This window comes from Salmo salar, chromosome ssa10, assembly GCF_905237065.1.
Source record: "Salmo salar chromosome ssa10, Ssal_v3.1, whole genome shotgun sequence".
Taxonomy (NCBI): Eukaryota; Metazoa; Chordata; class Actinopteri; order Salmoniformes; family Salmonidae; genus Salmo; species Salmo salar.
Genome location: NC_059451.1, coordinates 50,533,765 through 50,559,696, shown reverse-complemented (window position 1 = coordinate 50,559,696; position 25,932 = coordinate 50,533,765). Strand labels below are relative to the sequence as shown.

The following is a 25,932-nucleotide window of genomic DNA, read 5'->3' as shown; positions in this document are numbered from 1 at the left end:
TCAATCACACTGGCACATTGATGACCGTACACAGCCAGCTGGTCATCTGAAAACCTGTTGTATAGAACATTTAACAGAATATCTCATGATTTGGGACTCAGGACCTTAACATTTGTAATCTTTATTTACTGTAGATAAACATCTTCATCTTGTTTGTTTTTTCTATTTATGTTTTGAGGTTGGACTTTAGCATGTAGTGCGTCACCTCGTTAGTCAGCACAGTCATCACCTTTAGTTGGCACTCCCTATCTGATCTTCCCTGTTTTTGTTTTACTAAACTTTTTGGTTTGCTTCTTGTCTTTAAGTTAAGTGTGGGTTTTTCTTTAGTTTGCCTCTTCTTCGGCAAATTTAGTGGGCGCTCACAGTGGGTGTCTTTTAAGTTCAAGTTGTTGTTGCTGGTCAACTTTCAGTGGAGTGTCTTTCAGAACTCCTCCTAAAACCCCACCTGTTTAGTTTTGGTTGTGGTCAGTGACTCTTTGTTAGTCCCCCCCTTCTGTTGGAGCAAAAATGTTTGGTTTTCTTGCTGGGGAACATAACAACATAGATGTCATCAAAAACCTTTTATGCTACTGTATGCAAGGAACAAAGTTCAGAACATTTAAAGGTGGTTTTCACAGACCCAGATTAAGCCTAGATCTGGACTAAGAATTGCTTTCAATAGATATTTCCGATTGACCCTGTTATTCAGTCCAGGAGTAGGTTTAATCTGGGTCAGACAATCCAGCCCTAAAAGTAAAAATGGCCTAAAACATTGACAGAATATTTGGTAACAGTTTACATGAAAATAGTCTATCACCACTTCCCCTGCTACTATCACCCCTTCCACTTCCACTGTTACTATCACCCCTTCCACTGCTACTATCACCCCTTCCACTTCCACTTCCACTGTTACTATCACCCCTTCCACCGCTACTATCACCCCTTCCAGTTCCACTGATACTGTCACCACTTCCCGCCACTTCCACTGTTACTATCACCCCTTCCACCGCTACTATCACCCCTTCCAGTTCCACTGATACTGTCACCACTTCCCCTGCTACTAGCACCACTTCCACTGTTACTATCACCCCTTCCACTTCCACTGCTACTATCACCCCTTCCACTTCCACTGATACTGTCACCACTTCCCCTGCTACTAGCACCACTTCCACTGTTACTATCACCCCTTCCACTTCCACTGATACTGTCACCACTTACCCTGCTACTAGCACCACTTCCACTGTTACTATCACCACTTCCACTGATACTGTCACCACTTCCCCTGCTACTAGCACCACTTCCACTGTTACTATCACCCCTTCCACTTCCACTGATACTGTCACCACTTCCCCTGCTACTAGCACCACTTCCACTGCTACTATCACCCCTTCCACTTTCACTGATACTGTCACCACTTCCCCTGCTACTAGCACCACTTCCACTGTTACTATCACCACTTCCACTGATACTGTCACCACTTCCACTGTTTCTAGCACCACTTCCACTGTTACTATCACCACTTCCACTGATACTGTCACCACTTCCACTGTTACTATCACCCCTTCCACTTCCACTGCTACTATCACCCCTTCCACTTCCACTGATACTATCACCACTTCCACTTCCACTGCTACTATCACCCCTTCCACTTCCACTGATACTGTCACCACTTCCCCTGCTACTAGCACCACTTCCACTGCTACTATCACCCCTTCCACTTCCACTGATACTGTCACCACTTCCCCTGCTACTAGCACCACTTCCACTGTTACTATCACCCCTTCCACTTCCACTGATACTGTCACCACTTCCACTGCTACTATCACCCCTTCCACTTCCACTGATACTGTCACCACTTCCCCTGCTACTAGCACCACTTCCACTGTTACAATCACCCCTTCCACTTCCACTGATACTGTCACCACTTCCCCTGCTACTAGCACCACTTCCACTGTTACTATCACCCCTTCCACTGATACTGTCACCACTTCCCCTGCTACTAGCACCACTTCCACTGTTACTATCACCCCTTCCACTTCCACTGATACTGTCACCACTTCCCCTGCTACTAGCACCACTTCCACTGCTACTAACACCACTTCCACTGAAGTAACAAAATGCTTGTAGTTGTTTCCAATGAGGTTATAGGGAATTGTGTGGCCAACTTCCTTCATAATGACGTCAGTGTTCCTTGGTGTGTACTTGTCATCAAGGTAGTTGTTGATTTTGTAAACACGCCTTGCTGCCAAATCCTCTAACTTCTCTACTGTAACGTGCCTTTACAGGAACCGCTGGGTGAGCTACTGTTGGAGAAGCAGGCCCATCTACAAACAGAAGGAAAACAAGGAGTGTGTGTGTTTTGATGATTAGAGAGAGAGAGAGAGAGAGAGAACATCAAATGCTGAAGCTAATCAAATAAGTTCAAAAAGTTCTGACTCGAACATTCTTGTTCAGAAGTCAGTTTTACTATGCTGTTCCTGAGTCATTTTTTTTACTTTGCTGTTCCTGAGTCAGTTTTACTGTGCTGTTCAGAAGTCAGTTTTACTATGCTGTTCAGAAGTCAGTTTTACTACGCTGTTCCTGAGTCAGTTTTACTATGCTGTTCCTGAGTCAGTTTTACTATGCTGTTCCTGAGTCAGTTTTACTATGCCGTTCCTGAGTCAGTTTTACTATGCTGTTCAGAAGTCAGTTTTACTATGCTGTTCCTGAGTCAGTTTTACTATGTTGTTCAAAAGTCAGTTTTACTATGCTGTTCAGAAGTCAGTTTTACTATGTTGTTCCTGAGTCAGTTTTACTATGCTGTTCAGAAGTCAGTTTTACTATGCTGTTCCTGAGTCGGTTTTACTATGCTGTTCAGAAGTCAGTTTTACTATGCTGTTCCTGAGTCAGTTTTACTATGCTGTTCAGAAGTCAGTTTTACTATGCTGTTCCTGAGTGAGTTTTACTATGCTGTTCAGAAGTCAGTTTTACTATGCTGTTCAGAAGTCAGTTTTACCGTGCTGTTCCTGAGTCCGTTTAACAACGCTGTTCAGAAGTCAGTTTTACTATGCTGTTCAGAAGTCAGTTTTACTATGCTGTTCAGAAGTCAGTTTTACTTTGCTGTTCCTGAGTCAGTTTTACTATGCTGTTCCTGAGTCAGTTTTACTATGCTGTTCCAGAGTCAGTTTTACTATGCCGTTCCTGAGTCAGTTTTACTATGCTGTTCAGAAGTCAGTTTTACTATGCTGTTCCTGAGTCAGTTTTACTATGCTGTTCCAGAGTCAGTTTTACTATGCCGTTCCTGAGTCAGTTTTACTATGCTGTTCAGAAGTCAGTTTTACTATGCTGTTCAGAAGTCAGTTTTACTATGCTGTTCAGAAGTCAGTTTTACTATGCTGTTCAGAAGTCAGTTTTACTTTGCTGTTCCTGAGTCAGTTTTAGTATGCTGTTCCTGAGTCAGTTTTACTATGCTGTTCCTGAGTCAGTTTTACTATGCCGTTCCTGAGTCAGTTTTACTATGCTGTTCAGAAGTCAGTTTTACTATGCTGTTCCTGAGTCAGTTTTACTATGCTGTTCAGAAGTCAGTTTTACTTTGCTGTTCCTGAGTCAGTTTTACTATGCTGTTCCTGAGTCAGTTTTACTATGCTGTTCCAGAGTCAGTTTTACTATGCCGTTCCTGAGTCAGTTTTACTATGCTGTTCAGAAGTCAGTTTTACTATGCTGTTCAGAAGTCAGTTTTACTATGCTGTTCAGAAGTCAGTTTTACTTTGCTGTTCCTGAGTCAGTTTTACTATGCTGTTCCTGAGTCAGTTTTACTATGCTGTTCAGAAGTCAGTTTTACTATGCTGTTCAAAGTCAGTTTTACTATGCTGTTCAGAAGTCAGTTTTACTTTGCTGTTCCTGAGTCAGTTTTACTATGCTGTTCCTAAGTCAGTTTTACTATGCTGTTCCTGAGTCAGTTTTACTATGCTGTTCCTAAGTCAGTTTTACTATGTTGTTCAAAAGTCAGTTTTACTATGCTGTTCAGAAGTCAGTTTAACTGTGCTGTTCAGAAGTCAGTTTTACTGTGCTGTTCCTAAGTCAGTTTTACTATACTGTTCAGATGTCAGTTTTACTATGCTGTTCAGAAGTCAGTTTTACTATGCTGTTCCTGAGTCAGTTTTACTATGCTGTTCCGAAGTCAGTTTTACTATGCTGTTCAGAAGTCAGTTTTACTATGCTGTTCCTAAGTCAGTTTTACTATACTGTTCAGAAGTCAGTTTTACTATGCTGTTCCGAAGTCAGTTTTACTATACTGTTCAGATGTCAGTTTTACTATGCTGTTCAGAAGTCAGTTTTACTATGCTGTTCCGAAGTCAGTTTTACTACGCTGTTCAGAAGTCAGTTTTACTTTGCTGTTCCGAAGTCAGTTTTACTATGCTGTTCCTGAAGTCAGTTTTACTATGCTGTTCCTGAGTCAGTTTTACTATGCTGTTCCTGTAGTCAGTTTTACTATGCTGTTCCGAAGTCAGTTTTACTATGCTGTTCCTGAGTCAGTTTTACTACGCTGTTCAGAAGTCAGTTTTACTTTGCTGTTCCGAAGTCAGTTTTACTATGCTGTTCCTGAGTCAGTTTTACTATGCTGTTCCAGAGTCAGTTTTACTATGCCGTTCCTGAAGTCAGTTTTACTATGCTGTTCAGAAGTCAGTTTTACTATGCTGTTCAGAAGTCAGTTTAACTGTGCTGTTCAGAAGTCAGTTTTACTTTGCTGTTCCTGAGTCAGTTTTACTATGCTGTTCCTGAGTCAGTTTTACTATGCTGTTCCTGAGTCAGTTTTACTATGCCGTTCCTGAGTCAGTTTTACTATGCTGTTCCGAAGTCAGTTTTACTATGCTGTTCCTGAGTCAGTTTTACTATGTTGTTCAAAAGTCAGTTTTACTATGTTGTTCAAAAGTCAGTTTTACTATGCTGTTCAGAAGTCAGTTTAACTGTGCTGTTCAGAAGTCAGTTTTACTATGCTGTTCCTGAGTCAGTTTTACTATACTGTTCAGAAGTCAGTTTTACTATGCTGTTCAGAAGTCAGTTTTACTATGCTGTTCCTGAGTCGGTTTTACTATGCTGTTCAGAAGTCAGTTTAACTGTGTTGTTCAGAAGTCAGTTTTACTATGCTGTTCCTGAGTCAGTTTTACTATACTGTTCAGAAGTCAGTTTTATTATGCTGTTCAGAAGTCAGTTTAACTGTGCTGTTCAGAAGTCAGTTTTACTATGCTGTTCCTGAGTCAGTTTTACTATGCTGTTCAGATGTCAGTTTTACTATGCTGTTCAGAAGTCAGTTTAACTATGCTGTTCCTGAGTCAGTTTTACTATGCTGTTCCTGAGTCAGTTTTACTATACTGTTCAAAAGTCAGTTTTACTTTGCTGTTCCTGAGTCAGTTTTACTATGCTGTTCCTGAGTCAGTTTAACTACGCTGTTCAGAAGTCAGTTTAACTGTGCTGTTCAGAAGTCAGTTTTACTATGCTGTTCAGAAGTCAGTTTTACTATGCTGTTCAGACGTCAGTTTTACTATGCTTTTCAGAAGTCAGTTTAACTGTGCTGTTCAGAAGTCAGTTTTACTATGCTGTTCAGAAGTCAGTTTTACTATGCTGTTCAGAAGTCAGTTTTACTATGCTGTTCAGAAGTCAGTTTAACTATGCTGTTCCTGAGTCAGTTTTACTATGCTGTTCCTGAGTCAGTTTTACTATACTGTTCAAAAGTCAGTTTTACTTTGCTGTTCCTGAGTCAGTTTTACTATGCTGTTCCTGAGTCAGTTTAACTACGCTGTTCAGAAGTCAGTTTTACTGTGCTGTTCAGAAGTCAGTTTTACTATGCTGTTCAGAAGTCAGTTTTACTATGCTGTTCCGAAGTCAGTTTTACTATGCTTTTCAGAAGTCAGTTTTACTGTGCTGTTCAGAAGTCAGTTTTACTATGCTGTTCAGAAGTCAGTTTTACTTTGCTGTTCCGAAGTCAGTTTTACTATGCTGTTCCTGAGTCAGTTTTACTACGCTGTTCCGAAGTCAGTTTTACTATGCCGTTCCGAAGTCAGTTTTACTATGCTGTTCAGAAGTCAGTTTTACTTTGCTGTTCCTGAGTCAGTTTTACTATGCTGTTCCTAAGTCAGTTTTACTATGCTGTTCCTGAGTCAGTTTTACTATGCCGTTCCTGAGTCAGTTTTACTATGCTGTTCAGAAGTCAGTTTTACTATGCTGTTCCTGAGTCAGTTTTACTATGTTGTTCAAAAGTCAGTTTTACTATGTTGTTCAAAAGTCAGTTTTACTATGCTGTTCAGAAGTCAGTTTAACTGTGCTGTTCAGAAGTCAGTTTTACTATGCTGTTCCTGAGTCAGTTTTACTATACTGTTCAGATGTCAGTTTTACTATGCTGTTCAGAAGTCTGTTTTACTATGTTGTTCCTGAGTCAGTTTTACTATGCTGTTCCTGAGTCAGTTTTACTATACTGTTCAGAAGTCAGTTTTACTATGCTGTTCAGAAGTCAGTTTAACTGTGCTGTTCAGAAGTCAGTTTTACTATGCTGTTCCTGAGTCAGTTTTACTATAGTGTTCAGATGTCAGTTTTACTATGCTTTTCAGAGGTCAGTTTAACTGTGCTGTTCAGAAGTCAGTTTTACTATGCTGTTCAGAAGTCGGTTTTACTATGCTGTTCAGAAGTCAGTTTTACTATGCTGTTCCTGAGTCAGTTTAACAACGCTGTTCAGAAGTCAGTTTTACTATGCTGTTCAGAAGTCAGTTTTACTATGCTGTTCAGAAGTCAGTTTTACTTTGCTGTTCCTGAGTCAGTTTTACTATGCTGTTCCTGAGTCAGTTTTACTATGCTGTTCCTGAGTCAGTTTTACTATGCCGTTCCTGAGTCAGTTTTACTATGCTGTTCAGAAGTCAGTTTTACTATGCTGTTCCTGAGTCAGTTTTACTATGTTGTTCAAAATTCAGTTTTACTATGTTGTTCAAAAGTCAGTTTTACTATGCTGTTCTGAAGTCAGTTTTACTATGCTGTTCAGAAGTCAGTTTAACTGTGCTGTTCAGAAGTCAGTTTTACTATGCTGTTCCTGAGTCAGTTTTACTATACTGTTCAGATGTCAGTTTTACTATGCTGTTCAGAAGTCAGTTTTACTATGCTGTTCCTGAGTTAGTTTTACTATGCTTTTCAGTTGTCAGTTTTACTATGCTGTTCAGAAGTCAGTTTTACTATGCTGTTCCTGAGTCAGTTTAACTACGCTGTTCAGAAGTCAGTTTAACTGTGCTGTTCAGAAGTCAGTTTTACTATGCTGTTCCTGAGTCAGTTTTACTATGCTGTTCAGAAGTCAGTTTTACTATGCTGTTCAGAAGTCAGTTTAACTGTGCTGTTCAAAAGTCAGTTTTACTATGCTGTTCAGAAGTCAGTTTAACTGTGCTGTTCAGAAGTCAGTTTTACTATGCTGTTCCTGAGTCAGTTTTACTATGCTGTTCCTGAGTCAGTTTTACTATGCCGTTCCTGAGTCAGTTTTACTATGCTGTTCCTGAGTCAGTTTTACTATGTTGTTCAAAAGTCAGTTTTACTATGTTGTTCAAAAGTCAGTTTTACTATGCTGTTCAGAAGTCAGTTTAACTGTGCTGTTCAGAAGTCAGTTTTACTATGCTGTTCCTGAGTCAGTTTTACTATACTGTTCAGATGTCAGTTTTACTATGCTGTTCAGAAGTCAGTTTTACTATGCTGTTCCTGAGTCGGTTTTACTATGCTGTTCAGAAGTCAGTTTAACTGTGGTGTTCAGAAGTCAGTTTTACTATGCTGTTCCTGAGTCAGTTTTACTATACTGTTCAGAAGTCAGTTTTACTATGCTGTTCAGAAGTCAGTTTAACTGTGCTGTTCAGAAGTCAGTTTTACTATGCTGTTCCTGAGTCAGTTTTACTATGCTGTTCAGATGTCAGTTTTACTATGCTGTTCAGAAGTCAGTTTAACTATGCTGTTCCTGAGTCAGTTTTACTATGCTGTTCCTGAGTCAGTTTTACTATACTGTTCAAAAGTCAGTTTTACTTTGCTGTTCCTGAGTCAGTTTTACTATGCTGTTCCTGAGTCAGTTTAACTACGCTGTTCAGAAGTCAGTTTAACTGTGCTGTTCAGAAGTCAGTTTTACTATGCTGTTCAGAAGTCAGTTTTACTATGCTGTTCAGACGTCAGTTTTACTATGCTTTTCAGAAGTCAGTTTAACTGTGCTGTTCAGAAGTCAGTTTTACTATGCTGTTCAGAAGTCAGTTTTACTATGCTGTTCAGAAGTCAGTTTTACTATGCTGTTCCTGAGTCAGTTTAACAACGCTGTTCAGAAGTCAGTTTTACTATGCTGTTCAGAAGTCAGTTTTACTATGCTGTTCAGAAGTCAGTTTTACTTTGCTGTTCCTGAGTCAGTTTTACTATGCTGTTCCTGAGTCAGTTTTACTATGCTGTTCCTGAGTCAGTTTTACTATGCCGTTCCTGAGTCAGTTTTACTATGCTGTTCAGAAGTCAGTTTTACTATGCTGTTCCTGAGTCAGTTTTACTATGTTGTTCAAAAGTCAGTTTTACTATGTTGTTCAAAAGTCAGTTTTACTATGCTGTTCAGATGTCAGTTTTACTATGCTGTTCAGAAGTCTGTTTTACTATGTTGTTCCTGAGTCAGTTTTACTATGCTGTTCCTGAGTCAGTTTTACTATACTGTTCAGAAGTCAGTTTTACTATGCTGTTCAGAAGTCAGTTTAACTGTGCTGTTCAGAAGTCAGTTTTACTATGCTGTTCAGAAGTCAGTTTTACTATACTGTTCAGATGTCAGTTTTACTATGCTTTTCAGAAGTCAGTTTTACTATGCTGTTCCGAAGTCAGTTTTACTATGCTGTTCAGAAGTCAGTTTTACTATGCTGTTCAGAAGTCAGTTTTACTATGCTGTTCCTGAGTCAGTTTAACTACGCTGTTCAGAAGTCAGTTTTACTATGCTGTTCAGAAGTCAGTTTTACTATGCTGTTCAGAAGTCAGTTTTACTTTGCTGTTCCTGAGTCAGTTTTACTATGCTGTTCCTGAGTCAGTTTTACTATGCTGTTCCTGAGTCAGTTTTACTATGCCGTTCCTGAGTCAGTTTTACTATGCTGTTCAGAAGTCAGTTTTACTATGCTGTTCCTGAGTCAGTTTTACTATGCTGTTCCTGAGTCAGTTTTACTATGCCGTTCCTGAGTCAGTTTTACTATGCTGTTCAGAAGTCAGTTTTACTATGCTGTTCCTGAGTCAGTTTTACTATACTGTTCAGAAGTCAGTTTTACTATGCTGTTCCTGAGTCAGTTTAACTGTGCTGTTCAGAAGTCAGTTTTACTATGCTGTTCCTGAGTCAGTTTTACTATACTGTTCAGAAGTCAGTTTTACTATGCTGTTCAGAAGTCAGTTTTACTATGCTGTTCCTGAGTCGGTTTTACTATGCTGTTCAGAAGTCAGTTTAACTGTGTTGTTCAGAAGTCAGTTTTACTATGCTGTTCCTGAGTCAGTTTTACTATACTGTTCAGAAGTCAGTTTTACTATGCTGTTCAGAAGTCAGTTTAACTGTGCTGTTCAGAAGTCAGTTTTACTATGCTGTTCCTGAGTCAGTTTTACTATGCTGTTCAGATGTCAGTTTTACTATGCTGTTCAGAAGTCAGTTTTACTATGCTGTTCCTGAGTCAGTTTTACTATACTGTTCAAAAGTCAGTTTTGCTATGCTGTTCAGAAGTCAGTTTTACTATGTTGTTCCTGAGTCAGTTTTACTATGGTGTTCAGAAGTCAGTTTTACTATGCTGTTCCTGAGTCAGTTTAACTACGCTGTTCAGAAGTCAGTTTAACTGTGCTGTTCAGAAGTCAGTTTTACTATGCTGTTCAGAAGTCAGTTTTACTATGCTGTTCAGAAGTCAGTTTTACTATGCTTTTCAGAAGTCAGTTTAACTGTGCTGTTCAGAAGTCAGTTTTACTATGCTGTTCAGAAGTCAGTTTTACTATGCTGTTCCTGAGTCAGTTTAACAACGCTGTTCAGAAGTCAGTTTTACTATGCTGTTCAGAAGTCAGTTTTACTATGGTGTTCCTGAGTCAGTTTTACTATACTGTTCAAAAGTCAGTTTTGCTATGCTGTTCAGAAGTCAGTTTTACTATGTTGTTCCTGAGTCAGTTTTACTATGGTGTTCAGAAGTCAGTTTTACTATGCTGTTCCTGAGTCAGTTTAACTACGCTGTTCAGAAGTCAGTTTAACTGTGCTGTTCAGAAGTCAGTTTTACTATGCTGTTCAGAAGTCAGTTTTACTATGCTGTTCAGAAGTCATTTTTACTATGCTTTTCAGAAGTCAGTTTAACTGTGCTGTTCAGAAGTCAGTTTTACTATGCTGTTCCTGAGTCAGTTTTACTATACTGTTCAGAAGTCAGTTTTACTATGCTGTTCCTGAGTCAGTTTAACAACGCTGTTCAGAAGTCAGTTTTACTATGCTGTTCAGAAGTCAGTTTTACTATGCTGTTCAGAAGTCAGTTTTACTTTGCTGTTCCTGAGTCAGTTTTACTATGCTGTTCCTGAGTCATTTTTACTATGCTGTTCCTGAGTCAGTTTTACTATGCCGTTCCTGAGTCAGTTTTACTATGCTGTTCAGAAGTCAGTTTTACTATGCTGTTCCTGAGTCAGTTTTACTATGTTGTTCAAAAGTCAGTTTTACTATGTTGTTCAAAAGTCAGTTTTACTATGCTGTTCAGAAGTCAGTTTAACTGTGCTGTTCAGAAGTCAGTTTTACTATGCTGTTCCTGAGTCAGTTTTACTATGCTGTTCAGATGTCAGTTTTACTATGCTGTTCAGAAGTCTGTTTTACTATGTTGTTCCTGAGTCAGTTTTACTATGCTGTTCCTGAGTCAGTTTTACTATACTGTTCAGAAGTCAGTTTTACTATGCTGTTCAGAAGTCAGTTTAACTGTGCTGTTCAGAAGTCAGTTTTACTATGATGTTCCTGAGTCAGTTTTACTATACTGTTCATATGTCAGTTTTACTATGCTGTTCAGAAGTCAGTTTTACCGTGCTGTTCCTGAGTCAGTTTTCCTATGCTGTTCCTGAGTCAGTTTTACTACGCTGTTCAGAATTCAGTTTTACTACGCTGTTCAGAAGTCAGTTTTACTACGCTGTTCAGATGTCAGTTTTACTATGCTGTTCCTGAGTTAGTTTTACTATGCTGTTCAGAAGTCAGTTTTAATATGCTGTTCAGAAGTCAGTTTTACTATGCTGTTCCTGAGTCAGTTTAACTACGCTGTTCAGAAGTCAGTTTAACTGTGCTGTTCAGAAGTCAGTTTTACTATGCTGTTCCTGAGTCAGTTTTACTATGCTGTTCAGAAGTCAGTTTTACTATGCTGTTCAGAAGTCAGTTTAACTGTGCTGTTCAGAAGTCAGTTTTACTATGCTGTTCAGAAGTCAGTTTTACTATGCTGTTCAGAAGTCAGTTTTACTATGCTGTTCCTGAGTCAGTTTAACTACGCTGTTCAGAAGTCAGTTTTACTATGCTGTTCAGATGTCAGTTTTACTATGCTGTTCAGAAGTCAGTTTTACTTTGTTGTTCCTGAGTCAGTTTTACTATGCTGTTCCGGAGTCAGTTTTACTATGCCGTTCCTGAGTCAGTTTTACTATGCTGTTCAGAAGTCAGTTTTACTATGCTGTTCCTGAGTCAGTTTTACTATGCTGTTCAGAAGTCAGTTTTACTATGCTGTTCAGAAGTCAGTTTAACTGTGCTGTTCAGAAGTCAGTTTTACTATGCTGTTCCTGAGTCAGTTTTACTATGCTGTTCAGATGTCAGTTTTACTATGCTGTTCAGAAGTCAGTTTTACCGTGCTGTTCCTGAGTCAGTTTTCCTATGCTGTTCCTGAGTCAGTTTAACTACGCTGTTCAGAAGTCAGTTTTACTATGCTGTTCAGAAGTCAGTTTTACTATGCTGTTCAGAAGTCAGTTTTACTTCGCTGTTCCGAAGTCAGTTTTACTATGCTGTTCCGAAGTCAGTTTTACTATGCTGTTCAGAAGTCAGTTTAACTGTGCTGTTCAGAAGTCAGTTTTACTATGCTGTTCAGAAGTCAGTTTAAATGTGCTGTTCAGAAGTCAGTTTTACTGTGCTGTTCAGAAGTCAGTTTTACCATGCTGTTCAGAAGTCAGTTTAACTACGCTGTTCGGAAGTCAGTTTTACTATGCTGTTCAGAAGTCAGCTTTACTATACTGTTCCGAAGTCAGTTTAACTATGCTTTTCCTGAAGTCTGTTTTACTATGCTGTTCCGAAGTCAGCTTTACTATACTGTTCAGAAGTCAGTTTTACTATGCTGTTCAGAAGTCAGTTTAACTATGCTTTTCCTGAGTCCGTTTTACTATGATGTTCCTGAGTCAGTTTTACTATGCTGTTCAGAAGTCAGTTCTGTCAGTTCTGTCCAGAACTATTTTGTTAAGATTTATCTTCAGATTATGTTTACATTCTCCCCCAATTCTGGAATTGTAATGAACCATAAATACATTTCCAGAAAAACATCATACCTGGAGTTACCACATTAATGAACTCTCCATTTCCAATATACACAGCCCAGTGGTTGTATATACCCCTGTTTATCTCAATCATGTCACCAATCTCCATCTAAGATTAAGGTGAGAAAGAATATATATTCATATATATATACAGTACCAGTCAAAAGTTTGGACACACCTTTACTATTTTCTACATTGTAGAATAACAGCGAAGACATCAAAACTATGAAATAACACATGGAATCATGTAGTAACCAAGTGTTAAAGTGTTAAAAGTGTTAAACAAATCAAAATATATTTTATATTTGAGATTCTTCAAAGTAGCCACCCTTTGTCTTGATGACAGCTTTACAAACTCATGGCATTCTCTCAACCAGCTTTATGAGGTATTCTACAATGTAGAAAATATAAAAAATGAGTAGGTGTGTCCAAACTTTTGACTGGTACTGTATATATATACTGCTCAAAAAAATAAAGGGAACACTTAAACAACACATCCTAGATCTGAATGAAAGAAATAATCTTATTAAATACTTTTTTCTTTACATAATTGAATGTGCTGACAACAAAATCACACAAAAATAATCAATGGAAATACAATGTATCAACCCATGGAGGTCTGGATTTGGAGTCACACTCAAAATTAAAGTGGAAAACCACACTACAGGCTGATCCAACTTTGATGTAATGTCCTTAAAACAAGTCAAAATGAGGCTCAGTAGTGTGTGTGGCCTCCACGTGCCTGTATGACCTCCCTACAACGCCTGGGCAAGCTCCTGATGAGGTGGCGGATGGTCTCCTGAGGGATCTCCTCCCAGACCTGGACTAAAGCATCCGCCAACTCCTGGACAGTCTGTGGTGCAACGTGGCATTGGTGGATGGAGCGAGACATGATGTCCCAGATGTGCTCAATTGGATTCAGGTCTGGGGAATGGGCGGGCCAGTCCATAGCATCAATGCCTTCCTCTTGCAGGAACTGCTGACACACTCCAGCCACATGAGGTCTAGCATTGTCTTGCATTAGGAGGAGCCCAGGGCCAACCGCACCAGCATATGGTCTCACAAGGGGTCTGAGGATCTCATCTCGGTACCTAATGGCAGTCAGGCTACCTCTGGCGAGCACATGGAGGGCTGTGCGGCCCCCCAAAGAAATGCCACCCCAAACCATGACTGACCCACCGCCAAACCGGTCATGCTGGAGGATGTTGCAGGCAGCAGAACGTTCTCCACGGCGTCTCCAGACTCTGTCACGTCTGTCACGTGCTCAGTGTGAACCTGCTTTCATCTGTGAAGAGCACAGGGCGCCAGTGGCGAATTTGCCAATCTTGGTGTTCTCTGGCAAATGCCAAACGTCCTGCACGGTGTTGGGCTGTAAGCACAACCCCCACCTGTGGACGTCGGGCCCTCATACCACCCTCATGGAGTCTGTTTCTGACCGTTTTAGCAGACACATGCTGGAGGTCATTTTGCAGGGCTCCGGCAGTGCTTTTCCTGCTCCTCCTTGCACAAAGGCGGAGGTAGCGGTCCTGCTGCTGGGTTGTTGCCCTCCTACGGCCTCCTCCACGTCTCTTGATGTACTGGCCTGTTTCCTGGTAGCGCCTCCATGCTCTGGACACTACGCTGACAGACACAGTAAACCTTCTTGCCACAGCTCGCATTGATGTGCCATCCTGGATGAGCTGCACTACCTGAGCCACTTGTGTGGGTTGTAGACTCCGTCTCATGCTACCACTAGTGTGAACGCACCGCCAGCATTCAAAAGTAACCAAAACATCAGCCAGGAAGCATAGGAACTGAGAAGTGGTCTGTGGTCCCCACCTGCAGAAGCACTCCTTTATTGGGGGTGTCTTGCTAATTGCCTATAATTTCCACCTGTTGTCTATTCCATTTGCACAACAGCATGTGGAATTTATTGTCAATCAGTGTTGCTTCCTAAGTGGACAGTTTGATTTCACAGAAGTGTGATTGACTTGGAGTTACATTGTGTTGTTTAAGTGTTCCCTTTATTTTTTTGAGCAGTGTATTTTGTACATAATTCCACTTTGACATTATGGGGTAATCTGTGTAGACAAGTGACACAAAATCTAAATGTAATACATTTTAAATTCAGGCTTTAACACAACAAAATGTGGAAAAAGTCAAGGGATGTGAATCCTTTCTGAAGGCACTCTAGGCCCACACAATTATACCTATGGAGGAGCAGCTTCTATGAAGAAACTTTGAATGTCTTTGAACTTCAGAGAGTTTAACATTGGACCAGAGATTGCTATCTAACAAGCTTGTGTGTGCATAGCGGCACCAGAATTAAAATAAAACAAGTCTTACCTTCTTGTAGTTAATAAATCCTATGTTAATCGTAATAACTATAGTATCCTTAACTAGCATTGAAAAAGTCAAACCATTCTTCTCGAATAACAAATCTCTCTTCCTAATTTCTGAATCACATTTGTAACCTCAGTAGGCTACAGCTATGCATCGGAGGGGAGGGGCTACAGCAATACATCGGAGGGGAGGGGCTACAGCAATGCATTGGAGGGGAGGGGCTACAGCAATACATCGGAGGGGAGGGGCTACAGCAATGCATCAGAGCGGAGGGGCTACAGCTATGCATCGGAGGGGAGGGGCTACAGTAGACTATGCTTCGAGGGGAGGGGCTACAGTAGACTATGCTTCGGAGGGGAGGGCTACAACTATGCATCGGAGGGGAGGGGCTACAGTAGACTATGCTTCGGAGGGGAGGGGCTACAGTAGACAATGCTTCGGAAGGGAGGGGCTACAGCTATGCATTTGAGGGGAGGGGCTACAGCAATGCATCAGACGGGAGGGGCTACAGTAGACTATGCTTTGGAGGGGAGGGGCTACAGTAGACTATGCCTCGGAGGGGAGGGGCTACAGCAATGCATCGGAGGGGAGGGGCTACAGTAGACTATGCTTCGGAGGGGAGGGGCTACAGAAATACTTCGGAGGGGCAGGTAGCCTACATTACATGCACACACACTGGCAAAGATGTCCAGCTGGCAGGCATAGTGAGGGCTTTGCATAGGCGTTTTTGTGGGTCTGGACAAAAATGACTGGAACATAACGTTAATAGTCCTTTCCTGGTGGCCTCATGGGTGAAATGTAATAACTTCATAATTAATTAACTTTTTTTTTTTAACGGCCTAAAATCAGGTTTTCTATGTCAAATGGTTTTGCGTATATTTCAGTTTCCTGTGATGTATGTAAAATGCAATATTGGGATGCAAACTCAAAATGTAATACATTTCATCTCTATATCTGACATGGTACAGGTGTCTTCTTTTGTTTAAGCCCATAACCATGTGTGTGAAGTGTATACTTTTGTTTCTAAGTACATTTGTTTAAGACTACCCAGAAACACTCTGCGTGACCCTCATTTAGCCCACTGCAGTAAAAGGTTAACCGGTTCCCATACTTTTAAAATAACGCTTCTGTTCAAGAAAACACTGATTCTGTTCCCTGAACCTGTTCCAACCCCTTGTATTAAAGCAGTTTATGCCACTATTAACACAGCCATGTCTATACTGTAATGCCATTTTAATGATGCCTGTTGTCCTGCTTTGTTGATAGTCTGTCTATCAGTCGCTAATTGTACATAGCCCATCTATAATTTAGCCCAAACAACTACCTCTTCCCCTACTGTATTTATTTATTTATTTATTTTGCTCCTTTGCACCCCATTATTTCTATTTCTACTTTGCACTTTCTACCACTGCAAATCTACCATTCCAGCGTTTTACTTGCTATATTGTATTTACTTTGCCACCATGGCCTTTTTTGCCTTTACCTCCCTTATCTCACCTCATTTGCTCACATTGTATATAGACTTAGTTTTCTACTGTATTATTGACTGTATGTTTGTTTTACTCCATGTGTAACTCTGTGTTGTTGTATGTGTCGAACTGCTTTGCTTTATCTTGGCCAGGTCGCAATTGTAAATGAGAACTTGTTCTCAACTTGCCTACCTGGTTAAATAAAGGTGAAATACATTTTTTTTTTATTTAAAAAATAAACTGAAAGCATTCTCACATCAACCACAGTAAGAGTACTTAGACTTTATTTCTAGTTATGCAAAAATATCCATGGTCAGCAGTAGCAATTTTCTTTACATTTTGGTTTGACATCGCAATAAAAACATGATTCTTATGTAGAACTACACAATGAAGTCGCTAGTCAAAATCCCATCAGAGTAAAACAGATTCTTTGATTTCAGTATTCATATGTCCACTCTGAGTAAGTCATTTGGCAAAAACAAAAAAGCATGGTCACATCAAATTGCAGTCCAGGCCAATATCACTAAGAGTATGCACATAGCCTTGTGCACTGTACCATAGTGTTACTGTTAATACACAGCATACCCTTTAGTCCTTAAAGGGGTCAGTACCTTTAGTTACATTGTATGACGATCACATGAAATGTCTGATCTGAAAGCATCCACTTCCCCTAGCCCCCTACCCTTCAGGTCTAAGCAGTAAGGTCATGGCTCCACCTAGCCTTCCAATAGGCCTAATGACAAGGGTCGACCCTACAGTTAGTTTACTTTCAGGCTAATGACATAATGCTGGTGTGTACGATGCTTTGATCCCTTTGTGTTTGTCATCGATCACATCATGGAGGGTTCTTAGTTCTGTTTAAGAATGCATGGGTTCTATTATCAGACAATCCACTATACAATCTCTGTCATTGGTATAAAACTTGAGGTAACAATGTATAAGACAGGGGTGACTCGTTGTGACTCAGGATGCGTGTGAGGGGTTATCTATCATATACATTCACCTCTGCTAGCTTGTGCAAGTGTTCGGCACCATAGCATGTACTGTAGCATGTATGCTATTGCTTATACTATGAAGAGAGCCCGCTATTTGCATAACATTCAGAGATTTACATGACCACATATGCATAATGTACACATTACATTTTCCACTATAAGATCAACATGAATGTAAATCAAACTCAACGATTTACATGAATAGAGGGCTCAGGACAAAACACAATACAATGGCAGTATGTGGCGTGGCTGTGGCATCATAATCCCTGTGGCTGAGTCTCAAATGGCACCCTATTCCCTTTACAGTGCACTACGTTTGAGTACCAGAGCCCTACGCACTGTAGCTAAGGGGAATAGGGGCCCATATGAGACCCAGGGGCCTAACACAGCAGCCAGAGAGCCACACAGAGCCTGGGGTCAGGGTCACGTTGGGCGCCATGGGGATGGAGGTAGTAGTGGCAGTGGGCCTTTAGTTACAGTCTGTGTTTCAGAGCCCTGTTCTGTGTTCCGGGGGCCCTGTTCTGTGTTCCGGAGCCCTGTTCTGTGTTCCGCAGCCCTGTTCTGTGTTCCGGAGCCCTGTTCTGTGGTCCGGCGCCTTGTTCCGTGTTCCGGAGCCCTGTTCTGTGTTCCAGAGCCCTGTTCTGTGTTCCGGAGCCCTGTTCTGTGTTCCGGAGCCCTGTTCTGTGTTCCAGAGCCCTGTTCTGTGTTTCAGAGCCCTGTTCTGTGTTCCAGAGCCCTGTTCTGTGTTCTAGAACCCTTTTCTGTGTTCCAGAGCCCTGTTCTGTGTTTCAGAGCCCTGTTCTGTGTTTCAGAGCCCTGTTCTGTGTTCTAGAACCCTGTTCTGTGTTCCAGAGCCCTGTTCTGTGTTCCAGAGCCCTGTTCTGTGTTCCAGAGTCCTGTTCTGTGTTTCAGAGCCCTGTTCTGTGTTCTAGAACCCTGTTCTGTGTTCCAGAGCCCTTTTTCTGTGTTCCAGAGCCCTGTTCTGTGTTCCAGAGTCCTGTTCTGTGTTCCAAAGTCCTCTTCTGTGTTTCAGAGCCCTGTTCTGTTTTCCAGAGCCCTGTTCTGTGTTTCAGAGCCCTGTTCTATGTTTCAGAGCCCTGTTCTGTGTTTCAGACAGGTCATGTAGAGAGGTCATGATACAGATCAGGAAATATATTCCAAGACAAATGTATAATTTCCTTGGAATACACGGGACAGCTAAACTACCAATGGTTTGATTCCAGCTCCATTCACTGGAAGCTCAGTGTGTGACTCTGTGTGAGTGAGTAGCAATATAGTCCTCCTCTACTAAATCCTCAAGAATTTAGACATTTATGACATCAGTGGCTAATCCCTCTCCATCCCATTCTAGGTTCCAGGTTCCTCCAGGGTCCTGTGGGTCCCAGGCTCCTGTTCTCACTGCCCAGGGACGTAGGGCCAGCTAATGGAGCTCCCAGAGAGTTGCATGTCCCTGATGAGGGTCTCGATGGGGGTCTTGCCCACCAGGCGCATAAAAAAGAGCTGGGAGATGAGGTTGGCGGGCACGGCCCTGAGGGCAGGCAGGCGGAGGAGCAGACGACCGAAGCGCTGGGGCTGACCCGGGTACTGCATCCTCTCGTACTCCATCAGAGCCACTTGGGCCTTCTCCTGCAGAGACTCTACGTGGACGGGGTCTGTCAGACCACATGCATCTGAAGAGGACAACAGAGGACACACAGACAGACAGACGTAAGCATGGATTTAAAGTCATTCAGAAGTTCAGAAATGGTCAGTGCTACAGTGCAGAACGCAGGCAGGAGCTACAGTAGAGGATAAAATAACGTCTCACACAGCCTGAGATCAATGAGACATGATGACTGAAAGAGCAGATGTGCTATTGCAGAGGTGTAGGTCCATATTTGTCATATTTCTCATATGGACAGAGATATAATGCTTTAAAAGGCTGTTCATATGAGAAATGCTGACCTACAGACTGACTTTAGAAACTGCATGACTCATTTTGTCTAGATTGAAATACTAGTGGGAGTAAAATGAACACTCATTCCAAAGTTATGAGCCTGGGCCTGTATCCCACTTCCTCCCATATTCTCTCTTTCTAATCTGAGAGCAAGGAAGAGTTACAGTGCCTTCAGAAAGTATTCACACCCCTTGACTTTTTCAAAAGTTTGTTGTTACAAAGTGGGATTAAATGGTCATTTCTTGTCAACTATCTACACACAAAAAATCATGACAAATAAAACACTAATATATATTGATTAGATAAGTATTCAACCCCCTGCGTCAATTTATTTTATTTATTTATTTCACCTTTATTTAACCAGGTAGGCAAGTTGAGAACAAGTTCTCATTTACAATTGCAACCTGGCCAAGATAAAGCAAAGCAGTTCGACAACGTACAAAAACACACAGTTACACATGGAGTAAAACAACATACAATCAATGATGCAGTAGAAAAAAAATAAAAATAAGACTATATACAATGTGAGCAAATGATGTGAGATAAGGGAGGTAAAGCCCAAAAAAATGCCATGGTGGCAAAGTAAATAAAGTATAGCAAGAAAAACACTGGAATGGTAGATTTGTAGTTTGAAGAAAGTTAAAAGTTAAAATATAAATAATATGGTGCAAAGGAGCAAAATAAATAAAATAAATAAATACAGTAGGGGAAGAGGTAGTAGTTTGGGCTAAATTATAGATGGGCTATGTACAGGTGCAGTGATCTGTGAGCTGCTCTGACAGCTGGTGCTTAAAGCTAGTGAGGGAGATAAGTGTTTCCAGTTTCAGAGATTTTTGTAGTTCGTTCCAGTCATTGGCAGCAGAGAACTGGAAGGAGAGACGACCAAAGGAGGAGTTGGCTTTAGGGGTGACCAGAGAGATATACCTGCTGGAGCGCGTGCTACAGGTGGGTGCTGCTATGGTGACCAGTGAGTGGAGATAAGGGGGGACTTTACCTAGCAAGGTCTTGTAGATGACCTGGAGCCAATGTGTTTGGCGACGATTATGAAGCGAAGGCCAGCCAACGAGAGCGTACAGGTCGCAGTGGTGGGTAGTATATGGGGCTTTGGTGACAAAACGGATGGCACTGTGATAGACTGCATCCAGCTTGTTGAGTAGGGTATTGGAGGCTATTTTGTAAATAACATCGCCGAAGTCGAGGATTGGTAGGATGGTTAGTTTTACGAGGGTATGTTTGGCAGCATGAGTGAAGGATGCTTTGTTGCGAAATAGGAAGCCAATTCGAGATTTCACTTTGGATTGGAGATGATTGATGTGAGTCTGGAAGAAGAGTTTACAGTCTAACCAGACACCTAGGTATTTGTAGTTGTCCACGTATTTGTAGTTGTCCACAAGTCAGAGCCGTCCAGAGTAGTGATGCTGGACGGGCGGGCAGGTGCGGGCAGTGATCGATTGAATAGCATGCATTTAGTTTTACTTGCATTTAAGAGCAGTTGGAGGCCACGGAAGGAGTGTTGTATGGCATTGAAGCTCGTCTGGAGGTTAGTTAACACAGTGTCCAAAGAGGGGCCAGAAGTATACAGAATGGTGTTGTCTGCGTAGAGGTGGATCAGAGAATCACCAGCAGCAAGAGCGACATCATTGATGTATACAGACAAGAAAGTTGGCCCGAGAATTGAACCCTGTGACACCCACATAGAGAATGCCAGAGGTCCGGACAACAGCCCCTCTGATTTGACACACTGAACTCTATCAGAGAAGTAGTTGGTAAACCAGGCGAGGCAATCATTTGAGAAACCAAGGCTGTCGAGTCTGCCTATAAGAATGTGGTAATTGACAGAGTCGAAAGCCTTGGCCAGGTCGATGAATACGGCTGCACAGTAATGTCTCTTATCGATGGCGGTTATGGAGTCGTTTAGGACCTTGAGCGTAGCTGAGGTGCACCCATGACCTGCTCTGAAACCAGATTGCATAGCGGAGAAGGTACGGTGGGATTCGAAATGGTCGGTAATCTGTTTGTTAACTTGGCTTTTGAAGACCTTAGAAAGTCAGGGTAGGATAGATATAGGTCTGTAGCAGTTTGGGTCTAGAGTGTCACCCCCTTTGAAGAGGGGGATGACCGCGGCAGCTTTCCAATCTTTGGGAATCTCAGACGATACGAGAGGTTGAACAGGCTAGTAATAGGGGTTGCAACAATTTCGGCAGATAATTTTAGAAAGAGAGGTTCCAGATTGTCTAGCCGGCTGATTTGTAGGGGTCCAGATTTTGCAGCTCTTTCAGAACATCAGCTATCTGGATTTGGGTGAAGGAGAAATGGTGGGGGCTTTGGCGGGTTGCTGTGGAGGGTGCCGGGGAGTTGACCGGGGTAGGGGTAGCCAGGTGGAAAGCATGGCCAGCCGTAGAGAAATGCTTATTGAAATTCTCAATTATAGTGGATTTATCAGTGGTAACAGTTTTTCCTAGCCTCAGAGCAGTGGGCAGCTGGGAGGAGGTGGTCTTATATTCCATGGACTTCACAGTGTCCCAGAACTTTTTTGAGTTTGTACTACAGGATGCAAATTTCTGTTTGAAAAAGCTAGCCTTAGCTTTCCTAACTATCTGTGTATATTTCTTCGTAACTTCCCTGAAAAGTTGCATATCACGGGGGCTATTCGATGCTAATGGAGAACGCCACAGGATGTTTTTGTGCTGGTCAAGGGCAGACAGGTCTGGAGTGAACCAGGGACTATATCTATTCCTAGTTCTATATTTTTTGAATGGGGCATGCTTATTTAAGATGGTGAGGAAGGCACTTTTAAAGAATAACCAGGTATCCTCTACTGACGGGATGAGGTCAATGTCATTCCAGGATACCCCGGCCAGGTCGATTAGAAAGGCCTGCTCGCAGAAGTGTTTTAGGGAGCATTTGACAGTGATGAGGGGTGGTTGTTTGGTCACAGACCCATTACGGATGCAGGCAATGAGGCAGTGATCGCTGAGATCTTGATTGAAAACAGCAGAGGTGTATTTGGAGGGTGAGTTAGTTAGGATGATATCTATGAGGCTGCTCGTGTTTACGGATTTGGGGTTGTAGGTTCATTGATAATTTGTGTGAGATTGAGGGCATCAAGCTTAGATTGTAGGATGGCCGAGGTGTTAAGCATCAGGTCACCTAGCAGCACGAGCTCAGAAGATTGATGGGGGGCAATCAATTCACATATGGTGTCCAAGGCACAGTTGGGGGCAGAGGGAGGTCTATAGCAAGCGGCAACAGTGAGAGACTTGTTTCTGGAAAGGTGAATTTTTAGAAGTAGAAGCTCGAATTGTTTGGGTACAGACTTGGATAGTAATACAGAACTCTGCAGGCTATCTTTGCAGTAGATTGCAACACCGCCCCCTTTGACAGTTCTATCTTGGCAGAAAATGTTATAGTTAGGGATGGAGATGTCAGGGTTTTTGGTGGTTTACTGACCTGGAGACAAGAGGGTGGTGGCCTTAGAGAGACGACCAACCAATATACTGACCTGGAGACAAGAGGGCGATGGCCTTGAGGCAGCTGTACTCTGCCGAGTCCACCTGAAGCCGGGTCAGCTTATCCACCTGGTCCTGGAACACCCTCACCTGGTCCATGAAGGACACAACCCTCTCTGCTGACATGGGCGAGGAGTGGAAGCCAGCAGCGGCCAGCAGTGGGGCCATGTGTAGCGGCAGGGCGGACTGGGCTGCGTTCAGGATGAAAAGCTCACTCCAGCTCAGTCTCAGCAGAGCCACCTGCTCAGAGACGGGCAGCTCAGGGAAGTAGGGGATGTTCCTGGCCCACTCAATGGTGCTGAAGAGGAGGCGTGCCGCCAGCTCACAGATGTTGTCAATGCCCATGACGGAGCCTCCTCCAGCACCTTGCATCTGCTGGCCGTACTGGGGACCGTAGCGGCTGCTGGGGTACGGTTCGGCACGGAGCAGCTGGGAGATGAGCTCAGACACAGGCTGGCCGTTGAAGAATTCGCCCCCTACTGGCCCGGCCCCAGTACCACCACCTCCGCCGACCAAAGAAGTGGGACTGATGCCTGAGTGGGATGGAGGGATGCGTCCACGCTGGACTGCTGGAGGGAAGAGAAAGAGGGAGGAGAGGGAAGAGGGAGAGAGAAAGGGCTTTGTAGAGGTTATAGAGGCTGATGTAAAATAGGGGAGGGTTTAACTTTTTCTTTTGATTTGGGAAGGGTTGTTAAACTTTTTCTTTTGATTTGGGAAGGGTTGTTAAACTTTTTCTTTTGATTTGGGAAGTGTAGTGTGTTTTTTTAATTGGGCACAGAGGAGCGTGGTGTTTTTTCCCCTGGTTTACATTGACCCTTCTGCAGATTTTACTAAATCATTACAGGTTTTACTAAATCATTACAGGTTTTACTAAATCATTACAGGTTTTACTAAATCATTACAGGTTTTACTAAATCATTACAGGTTTTACTAAATCATTACAGGTTTCACTATAACATCTCTTCCACCCTAGACACATTTTCTCATCTGCTTGCATGAGCCTCCCCTATATTAAGGTGTTTTGGTGCTTCCAAAAATGTACTATACCACAGGTCAGTATAGTCTATTCTAACGGTCTAACCTGTCCTCGATCCACCATTCATAGTGACAATAGGGTTAGGTGGATTGTTTGCCCAGATGTATAATATGCTAACTAGCATCAAACCACACATAAAATCACTCAAAGCTGCATCAATTTTTTATGTAAGCAGAGAGGCCAGGTGCGTCATTGCGCATGAAAGAACAGTGAAGACATGAGACACGCAGCTCAAAACACTTCCTTAATGATCTTGTTTAGGGACAATTCACATATCCTTCCTAGACTAGCCTTGCAACAAATAACTGCATGATGGTTTTCAAGTGAGAACAACATTCCACTCTAGTCTGTAAACTGCATTGAAAATGTACATTTTACATTTACATAATTTAGCAGACACTCTTATCCAGAGCAACTTACAGTAGTGAATGCATACATTTCATACATTTTTTTTCCTTTTTTTCCCCCCATACTGGTCCCCCGTGGGAATCAAACCCACAACCCTGGCATTGCAAACACCATGCTCTACCAACTGAGCCACAAATGTAATCTGAATAATGTAGCAAAAGCCCTGTAATTTGAATATTTCATTCCATTAATTTAATTTGGATCAGTTCTGGGTCTTCTCTGGACAGTTTATAAGGTCTAGAGAGACATACTGAGATGCGCTGTCATAATGTTCCCAGGAAAGTCATGCTCTCTCTGCCTCCAAATTAGCCTAAATATTTGTCATTTCACTTTTAAAATGTATTACCTTTTAGGTGTGGCATAAACACAACCAGTCACAATGTTTTTAGGCTATTTAAAAATGATCCTGTAGGAATGCGCACATTCGTCCAAAATATCATTCCAGCATCCAAACTGTGCAGATTGTGGTGTTGAAAACACAAACCATGAGGTTGAAGCTCCTCCACGTCGGTATGCTTTGCTTATTGGTTGTGGTGTATTGGTGGAACGTTTGTTGCATATATTTTATATAAATATAGCATCAAAATGTTGAAAATCAGATTTCACCTAGCTCAGGGTTTTCTTGCAAGAAGAAAGATATGCTGACAGAGCTGAAGATGTCTAGCCCGGTGTTTCTCACTCGGTCCTGGAGCACCCTCGGTGCACTTTTTTTGTCTCCCCCTAAAACTACACAGACGATTCAAATAATCACCTAATCATCAAGCTTTGATCATTTAAATCAGCTGTGTAGTTTTAGAGCAAAAAAAAGGCACTGTTCCTAGGCCGTCATTGAAAATAAGAATTGGTTCTTAACTGACTTGCCTAGTTAAATAAAGAAACATGCAAGGAGAGTTAGCTTGTCTGTGGTGGTTGGCGAAGCCTCAACCGTCTGGCCTGTAGCCTGTGTGGCACATGCTGAAGTGTCAAAGTTGATATCCACATTTATAAACACAGGGTAGCTACAGTTACACTATATATACAAAAGTACAGTATGTGGACACCCCTTCAAATGAGTGAATTGGCTATTTCAGAAGTGATGAATCACATTTCACCATCTGGCAGTCCGATGGACAAATCTGGGTTTGGCGGATGCCACGTGAACGCTACCTGGCCAAATACATAGTGCCAACTGTAAAGTTTGGTGGAGGAGGAATAATGGTCTGTGGCCTGTTTTTCATGGTTCAGGCTAGGCCCCTTAGTTCCAGTAAAGGGAAATCTTAATGCTACAGCATACAATGACATTCCAGATGATTCTGTGCTTCCAACTTTGTGGCAGCAATTTGGGGAAGGCCCTTTCCTGTTTCAGCATGACAATTTCCCCGTGCAGAAAGCGAGGTCCATACAGAAATGGTTTGTTGAGATTGGTGTGGAAGAGCTTGACTGGCCTGCACAGAGCCCTGACCTCAACCCCATCGAACACCTTTGGGATAAATTGGAACGCCGACTGCGAGCCAGGCCTAATCGCCCAACATCAGTGCCCAACCTCACTAATGCTCTTATGGCTGAATGGAAGAAAGTCCCCACAGCAATGTTCAAACAGCTAGTGGAAAGCCTTCCCAGAAGAGTGGAGGCTGTTATAGCAGCAAAGGGGGGACCAACTCTATATTAATGCCCAGGATTTGTGAATAAGATGTTCGACGAGCAGGTGTCCACATACTTTTGGTCATGTGGTGTATTTGTGGCCGTAAACACTATTGTGAGGGAGGGTGTCCAATTATTTTTTCTGTACAAGGGGAGGGTC

General features: G+C 42.1%; 1 protein-coding gene across 2 annotated transcripts in view; it reads right to left on the bottom strand.

Moving 5' to 3' along the window:
- Nucleotides 1–16,535: 16,535 nt before the first annotated feature.
- The window catches only part of nr2f6b (nuclear receptor subfamily 2, group F, member 6b), a 26,589-nt gene continuing 17,192 nt past the window's right edge, over nt 16,536–25,932 (bottom strand). Inside the window, exons 3-4 of one of the 2 annotated variants that reach the window (XM_014123588.2) lie at nt 22,702–23,274; nt 16,536–18,933 (exon numbers count right to left, since the gene is read on the bottom strand). In XM_014123588.2, coding sequence (XP_013979063.1) covers nt 18,659–18,933; nt 22,702–23,274 — 848 coding nt within the window. In that variant the 3' untranslated portion in view covers nt 16,536–18,658. Of the gene's footprint in view, nt 18,934–22,701; nt 23,278–25,932 lie in introns of both variants that reach the window. The other variant, XM_014123587.2, reaches the window with a different exon arrangement.